This window comes from Hevea brasiliensis, chromosome 15, assembly GCF_030052815.1.
Source record: "Hevea brasiliensis isolate MT/VB/25A 57/8 chromosome 15, ASM3005281v1, whole genome shotgun sequence".
Taxonomy (NCBI): Eukaryota; Viridiplantae; Streptophyta; class Magnoliopsida; order Malpighiales; family Euphorbiaceae; genus Hevea; species Hevea brasiliensis.
The window spans coordinates 66,846,302-66,854,765 of NC_079507.1; the positions used below are offsets into that span (position 1 = coordinate 66,846,302).

General features: G+C 35.6%; 1 protein-coding gene across 1 annotated transcript; it reads left to right on the plus strand.

The window, feature by feature from the left end:
• Window positions 1-4,309: 4,309 nt before the first annotated feature.
• On the plus strand, window positions 4,310-6,544 carry LOC110668805 (protein translation factor SUI1 homolog 2). The gene is made up of 5 exons (XM_021830178.2): window positions 4,310-4,476; window positions 5,593-5,673; window positions 5,800-6,005; window positions 6,077-6,130; window positions 6,254-6,544. Exons 2-5 carry the CDS (start codon window positions 5,637-5,639, stop codon window positions 6,296-6,298), a joined length of 342 nt encoding a protein of 113 aa, XP_021685870.1. The 5' UTR covers window positions 4,310-4,476; window positions 5,593-5,636; the 3' UTR covers window positions 6,299-6,544.
• Window positions 6,545-8,464: the final 1,920 nt, after the last annotated feature.

An 8,464-nucleotide genomic window follows, 5' to 3' on the forward strand; every position in this document is an offset into this window, starting at 1 on the left:
ATTTATTTTTACCTGATGTTTTTTTGTTTTATTGTTTTACTAATATATATCTAATTTTTCATTTCTCTTAAAGTTTAATGATTATTATTTTTATGTTATTATGTTATATTGCAAAGCATACCGAATGAAGAGAATGTTTTCATTGGTGGAGATTTGAATGGACATGTAGGAAGTGATAGGCAAGGTTATGAGAATGTTCATGGAGGTTTTGGTTTTGGCAGTCGAAATGAGGAGGGAAAAAGCATCATGGATTTTGCTATGGCATACGACCTAATACTAGCAAATACCTACTTTATAAAAAGAGAGTCACATTTAGTGACTTTCAAAAGTGGGCAACATAGAAGCCAAATCGACTTCCTCTTAACCAGGAAGACAAATAGAGCTCTATGCAAGGATTGCAAGGTCATTCCAGGAGAAGCTTTAACAAGTCAACATAGGTTGGTGGTCTTGGATGTCAAGTTTAGGAACAATTCAAGTAAGGTCAGAAGAAATAGTGTAGCTCGAACAAAGTGGTGGGAGTTCAAAGGAGTAAAGCAAGTGAAGTTCAAAAATGAGCTTCTTGAGTCCGAAGTATGGAAGCTAGATGTGGAGGCCAATGATATGTGGATACAGATGGCATCAAAGATTAGAGAAGTAGCTAGAAAAGTACTTGGGAGTCTAAAGGACATGGACCACCCTCAAAAGAGAGATGGTGGTGGAATGAGGAAGTACAAAGGCGTTGAAGAGAAAAAGGGAATGGTATAAGAAATTACCTAAATGTGATAATAATGAGGCATATGAACAAGATAGCAAAGAAAGAGGCAAAAGGCGATTAGCCAAGCAAGAGCGCCTTTGAAAAGTTATATGAGAAACTTGGAACTAAAGAAGGGGAGAAAGATATTTATAGATTAGCAAGGAGTAGAAAGGAAATGTCAAGATCTCAATCAAGTTAGGTGCATTAAGGATAAAGAAGGAAAAGTGTTGGTGAAAGATGAGGACATTAAAGAAAGATGGAGAAATTATTTTAATGATCTCTTTAATAATAGTCAAAATGGAAATAGCGTGAATATAGATTATAGAACAATAGAAAAGAATGTAAATTATACTAGAAGGATTAGATCTTTAGAAGTAAAGGAAGCACTTAAGAGAATGAAAGTAGGTAAAGCTGTGGACCCGATGAAATACCAATTGAAGTGTGGAAGTATTTGGGAGATATGGGAGTGGCATGGTTAACTAAATTATTTAATAAGATTCTAAACTCAAAGAAAATGGATGAATGGAGAAGAGTATTTTAGTACCTATTTTTAAAAATAAGGGAGACATACAGAGTTGCTCAAACTATAGGGGAATTAAACTCATGAGCCATACTATGAAGTTGTGGGAGAGAGTTGTGGAGCATCGACTACGTCATGATACTTCTATCTCTCTCAATCAATTTGGTTTCATGCCTGGTCGTTCAACTATGGAAGCGATCTTTCTCATTAGAAGCTTGATGGAGAAATATAGAGATGGGAATAAAGATCTACACATGGTTTTATTGATTTGGAGAAGGCTTATGATAGTGTTCCAAGAGAGGTCTTATGGAATGCGTTAGAACAAAGAGGGTATCTATTAGGTATATACAAGTATTGAAAGATATGTATGAAGGAGCAACTACTATTGTGCGCAGTGGGAGGGGATACAAGAGATTTTCGATCTCAATTGGATTACACCAAGGATCGACCATAAGCCCTTACCTTTTTACATTAGTTTTAGATGAAGAAACATATAGAAGTGAGTATTCCTTGGTGAATGATGTTTGAGGATGATATTGTTACGATAGATGAGACACGAGAAGGAGTCAATAGGAAGCTAGAACTTTGGAGAAGTACTCTAGAGTCAAAGGGTTTTAAGTTAAGTAGAAGAATACATGCATTGCAAGTTCGGTGAAGGCCAAGGTGATAGGGAAGGAGTTAGTTTGAATGGAGTGGCACTGTCCCAAAGTAATCACTTTAAATATCTAGGCTCGATCCTTCAAGTAGATGGGGATGTGAGGAGGATGTTAGTCATAGGATTAAAGCGGGATGGTTGAAGTGGAGACGTGCCAGGAGTTTTATGTGATCGTAAGATTCCCAATAAATTAAAAGGAAAATTTTACCATACCTATGCTATATGGTAGTGAGTGTTGGGCACTGAAAGAGTCCTACGCATCTAAGATAAGAGTTGCAGAGATGAGAATGTTAAGGTGGATGAGTGGCCATACTAGACTAGATAAAGTCCGTAATGAAAGTATTAGAGAAAAGGTAGGAGTGGTGCCAATTGAAGATAAGTTGAGAGAAGGGAGATTGAGGTGGTTTGGTCATGTGAAGCGTAGACATACGGAGGCTCCAGTTAGACAAGTAGAGCACATTAGGCTAGAGGATAGAAAGAAAAAAAGGGGTAGACCTAAATTGACTTGGAGGAGAATAGTACAGCATGACTTAGAAGCATTACACATTTCTGAGGATTTAACCCAAAATCGTTCAGAGTGGAAAAAACGAATCCATATAGCCGACCCCAAATTTTTGGGATAAAGGCTTAGTTGAGTTGAGTTATTATGTTATATTAATAATAACTATTATTCATTTTTTTTATAAATAAAAATAATTATAAATATATTTTTTATTTATATTTAATTAAGTAATAATATAAATTACATATTATATTTTTCAATTAGTTTAATTATAAAGATAATTGACAAAAGTTAAGTTTTATTTTTTTTTCTCAATTTTGGTTTGATTTAATTACTATTTAAAAGCCAGTTAAAAAATTAGTTAGTCAAAACTTTCTGCTCTATTTGGTTTGATTAACCAAAATGCACACCTATAATTGGCTCCTCCAACAACATTTTCTCACAGCAGGTAAGGTTGTGGATAAATAACTTTTGTAGGATTTTGCTGCAGATCGCTCTGCTACTTGATGAATGCCTATTTTGATCAGCATGTGTTAGTCCAACAAAAGCAAAGCTAGGTCGAGTTTTCTCTTGATATGGCTTGAGTTTGGATCTTCAGAGAGTTTATTATCTTCAAGTGCATGGTATAATTGGAGCCATTATGCCATCCGGTTAACAGAAACCAACCCTTAAGATCGGATGAGGATTAGATTATCGTGAACTCTGTCGTGAACCACTTTCTAAGGCTGTTGATGATCTTATGGGTTGTGGGTTTTTCGGTAGTTCAACTCTGAGAGAAGAAAGATGGTTTGGTGGATCCCATTCCTTGTTAAAGATTGCAATTTCTTGTATTTGGCACTGCTGATACTTCTGTCGATTTCCTTTTTAATTTTTTAAGTAGTATCTTCTCTATTTCTAAAATTTTTATTTAGTACAATAATGATTTAATTATAATTATTTATTATAATAAAATATACATAAAATTTATTATAATTAATAATTAAAATAAAATTGATATGTGTGACATACATCGATTTTATTATATAATTTTGTTTTTAATTTTTAGGGTAACAAACAGCGGTTAACTTGGGTCATGATTTTCTTTTTTCAGTGGCTCTCAGGTTTTCAGTTCTTTTAAGCCTTTTTAAAATTTAGTTCTTGGGCCTATAGCTCTCCTTTTTATATTTCTAGCCTTGAGCCTTTTATATTATGTATATGTCTTCAACTTTGCTAATATTAGGACTTGCTTTATCCTATATCTTAGAGGACCAGATCAATGCATAATTCAATTACTAGTATAACACAGGTTATCTATTTGAGACTTTTTTAAAAAATATATATATATTTGAGACTTAATTTTACTCGTTATCTTTAATTTGAGTGAATTTTTGCATCTACAACGATTCAAGTTAATTTAAACCAATAATAAAATTATTTAAATTTAATTTTATTAAAAATAATTATTGAAATGGTGAAATTAGCTTTTTCTTTTTTTTTTTTAATTAAAACGACACCGTTCAGCCGCTGCCAAGTGCCGGCCTGACAATTAAATATCAGGAATATTGCAAACGTCGTCGTTTGATGAATAGCTTTGCTTCTACGCAGCTTTGTTGGACAACAATGTCTATCTATCCGAACGAGAACGGCGTTTTCCTCCTCCTTCATATTCTCTCATCGACAGTTTTACCCTTCTTCAAAAACATCCACTCTCGTATCATCCCCTGATTCCAGCCACTCTCTATACTTAACAGCCACGTGATAGTTTTTGCCAATGAAAACCAAACAGCACACCTGAACTCAGCGCGTGGTCTACAAAACCCCAAACATCGAATCAGCAATAAACGCCCTTCTTTGTAAGTTTTCAATTGAGAAAAAACAAACAAAACAGACCTAATTGAAAAATAAAAATAAAAATAAATAAAAATAGAGTCCACTCTTTTATATCTCACACATCCGTATTCAAGGTCTCTCTCTCATTTTCTCGCGACCCTAACGGCCTACACTTCACAGAGCGCTTAGACTTGTCTGATTTTAGGGTTTCTTTCTAATTTATTATCTTCTTCGCGAAACCCTAATCCTCGGATCAGGTGATACTTTTATCTCCTACGATCTCTGTTTTTCATTCCATTCTGTGCTAGCTAAAATTCTTTTTTCTGTGTTAATTTTTTGAATATTGGGTTTCCCGTTTGCTATCAGATCTTTGTAGCCTGAGTTTTCCGGTTTCAATTTTTCTTTTTGGCTGGAAAGATTGGATTTTTTTTTATTCGTACCTTGATTATAGTTTCATGGCTTTTGAGAACTGTTTTGTAATTGGATTAGTTAATTAGTAAGGGTTTAGCCCAAAAAAAATGTTTTGATATGGTTTTTGTTGTTTTACAGTAAGTTCTGGTGATTGTTGTTTAGTTATAGATTGTTGTTTGTGGTTAGTTGTGGTTACCTTTGGATATGTGCCATTGATAGTAGTGCTAATATGCGGTTTTAATCCTTAGACTGTTATAGGACTTTAAGATGTGATCATTTCTCGAGATTTAATTAGTGGTTGTGATAATTTTTTTCCACTTTGAGTGGTGGCATACTTTGCTGTTCTTTTTTTTGTGTCCGAGCGCTTGGTTATGTTTATGATTTTGTTTTCTTTCTTGGTGGTTCTTGTGAATGGAGTGTGGCCTTGGTGTGGTGAGGTCTGTATTCTGTTGTTTTTGTATGTATATACTATTATCTTTTTTGACAAATTTGAGCATTTAGACTTGTGGTTGTTTATACTTGTTTCTGTTGTGAGTTGTGTACCGCATCTCTTTTTTGGTTTATGAGCTCATGTTCCTATCATATTCTTTGGTATTATTGTTATTATTATTATTATTATTATATTGGAGGAACTTTGTAACTTGATCTTATACGGTGGTTATTGTTATGGAAATTTGTCGATCCTGCTTTCGTTGGTGGAGTAACTGATTTACCTGTTTATCTTGGGGAAAACATGCAGTAAATTGTGGTTTTCTTGACTGCTGGAAATTTTCTTTAGCCTGCACCAGCTCATGGAAAAATGTATTGATTGCAAATTTTTGCTAAAAAAATGTATACTTTGGGTGTTGGAAATGATCTTAAACCAGGACGTACAGTAGCATTTTTGTCTCTCGCACATCTACTGCATATTTGAATTTATAGCTTTTGGTTGTCACTGACACGGAATGCATATCATAATTCAGGTCTGAGCATCTGGTTGTTAGGCTTCTCTGGTCAGCCAAGTTTCATGTCTGAGCTCGAAACCCAGATTCCTTCTACCTTTGGTAAGCTAGTTGCATGAACCAGGGGGCGTTTACAAATCTGATTTTTCTGGCTCCACTGAACTCATGACTTCATATGCTCTCATGTATAGAAGCATGAAAATCTAACAATATATTGTGTTCTGGTAGATCCGTTTGCTGATGCAAATGCTGAAGACTCAGGTGCTGGTGCAAAAGAGTATGTGCATATTCGTATACAACAACGGAATGGTAGAAAGAGCTTGACTACTGTGCAGGGATTGAAGAAGGAATTCAGCTACAATAAGATACTCAAGGATCTCAAGAAGGAATTCTGCTGCAATGGTACAGTGGTGCAAGACCCTGAATTAGGGCAGGTGTGTGTTCAGCATCTGAACAGGTCGCTGTGTTTATACTTCAATGACTAATCATGCTAGTGTTCATATAGGTTATTCAGCTTCAAGGTGATCAGCGGAAGAATGTGTCTACATTCCTTGTTCAGGTAATTTCCATCACCTACTTTGTGTGGTGAATTCAACCATTAATCTTCTTTCTAGTAATTCTTTCTTTTCTGGTTGGGGTTTAGTGTATTCCAAAATTTTAATATATTTTGTTTCTTTGGCAGGCTGGCATTGTGAAAAAGGAAAAAATAAAAATTCATGGTTTCTAATCTGCATCAACTCCCTGCATCGTGCAGTTCCCTTGTATGTGAGCTCAACGTCTGTTTGAACTCGAGCATGTGTTAAAGCTGTTAAATCTAAGTCTTGTTGGTTTGATATGTCACCTACATAATTCTGCTTCTGTTGTTTCGTTTTTTTTTTTTTGGATTCTATGTGGTTTGATAATGGGATGTGTGACTGTATGCTGTTCTATTCTCAGTGGTTATTATTATCGGAAGTTAAGTGGTGAGAATATATATACCTGTTCCTGGTTGTGGATGCCATTTTGTAATGGATTAATTGGTAGTACATTGTCATACGGTTTGGCATGTGAAGTAAAATGCGACTGATGGGCTATGGAAAGATTTGTGAATTAGACTGATATTGCTGCCCAAATGATAACTTTGCTGAGCTGTCGAACCTTCGGTTTACATCAGTGTGTTTATTGAGCGGTTGATACTTGATCCATTTAAATAATTGATTCATTTAGAATCGTAAAATAATTATCAATTAATTATATGAATTACGACTCTGAATGGACAAGGTTGTTTTAATAACAAATACCGAGTGTTAGGTCGAAGGTGTTGCTTACGTATGAATCATATAGCCTTAATGAATCTTAAAAGGGCCCTGATTTGGCCAAGTTGGTGGAGGTTCTATTTTTTACCATCCTTAAAAAAGTGTAGGTAGTTAGAGCCTTGATCAACAATGGTGCGGGCTCCTGATTTTGCTTTTTGGGAATTTGGAAGTGGAGGGCATGATGCCTAATTCTAATTGTCTTGCCTTTGTTTAATGTGTGTCTTGCACGAATAAGTACAAAAGTTGCACTTTTGTTTTGATATAGGTGCGCCTACAAGAACAAGAGTCAAATGTTGCAGCGTAGGATCGGTTGATTTGTTCTTTGGAAATAAAATGAATTTGGTAGGACTTCAAATCAAAACCTTCTGACTTAACTACTCTATTTGATGTTTTCTTGGCAAAACGTTTTTTGTTTTACCGTCTTTTACATTTCTTCTTGTACCTTTTCTTTATTAGTTTATAATTTTCCCCCTTTTTTTTTTCTCTCGGAAGATGTCATTTCATTAAGAAATCATCAGGCCATTAAGCCAACTACAAAGCTGTGCAGCAAGCGTCTGAGCTGCTGTGAAAATCATTGGCCAGTTCGAGAGTATCTATAATAACTTTTTTTATTTCAATTGAAGGGGTGTTCCCTTGCAAGGATTGAATTACCACAGCTACTCCACCTTTCGCTCTAGCGAATAGAATAGTTTATCTACAAGCTACAACTTCTACAATAAGAGGATCAATCAGAGCCAAGAGTTATTTACAAGACCATCCACAAGGGTTGTCAAAGCTATCCCGAGCAACTACAGTAATTGAGTTCAGGTTCTGCTGTTTAGATGTCCCACCATTAAAACTTATTTTGATCCATTGAGAAGGAGGAGGTTCCCAGCCCACTGTAGACCTTGGGTTACCTAACTGAGGAGGCTCCTTTACAGCTTGAGCTGATACAAACTCTTGATGGTGACGATTAGCTGAGGATGCAATCTCTTGAAAAGGACTATTTTTTGGAAGATAGGATTATTGCGGCTTTTTCATATCTGCCAAAGAAAGGAAATCAACAGGAGAACAAAATCTTTATCTAGCCCTTGGTCAATTAATGATGGTTGTGAAAGTTCAGTCCATATATCCATCACGGAACTGCCCTATAAGAAAGATGATCTGATTTAGAATGGTGAATTGATCCAAACTTCCCTTGCTCTATTGCATTCAAAGAACAGATGTCCAATTGTTTATGGAGCCCCACACAAGTTCCATTCCAGGGCAGCTTGTGGGAACCTCTTATGTAGGAAATCTCGGGCTGGTAATTTTTCTTTAAGAAAACTCCATAAAAACATTGACAACGTTGGCGGGAGAAAATTACTAAATTTTCTTCCAGAAGAAGGTGCTGCTGTTCCCATTGAACTAGGGCCAATGCGGGACTCTCATCAATGTTCTTTTAACGATGCTTTTGTGGAACTCCATAGGTATTTTCTGTTCCTGTATTAGTCGATTACTCGAAGACCTCAGTCTCTTCCTTGTATTTCCAAGCAAGCCCAATTCTTGCTCATGGTACTCTTCAACCGAAATGCTTCAAAGTAAACATAATTGAAATTCTACAGGACAATTTTAATCAA

Bases quoted from the DNA above. Each gene is read 5' to 3' on its own strand.
- LOC110668805 (XM_021830178.2), top strand. From the start codon at position 5,637: ATGTCTGAGCTCGAAACCCAGATTCCTTCTACCTTTG. The intron at 5,674-5,799 runs GTAAGCTAGTTG...GTGTTCTGGTAG, and splicing joins CCAGATTCCTTCTACCTTTG to ATCCGTTTGCTGATGCAAAT. The intron at 6,006-6,076 runs GTGTGTGTTCAG...GTGTTCATATAG, and splicing joins AAGACCCTGAATTAGGGCAG to GTTATTCAGCTTCAAGGTGA.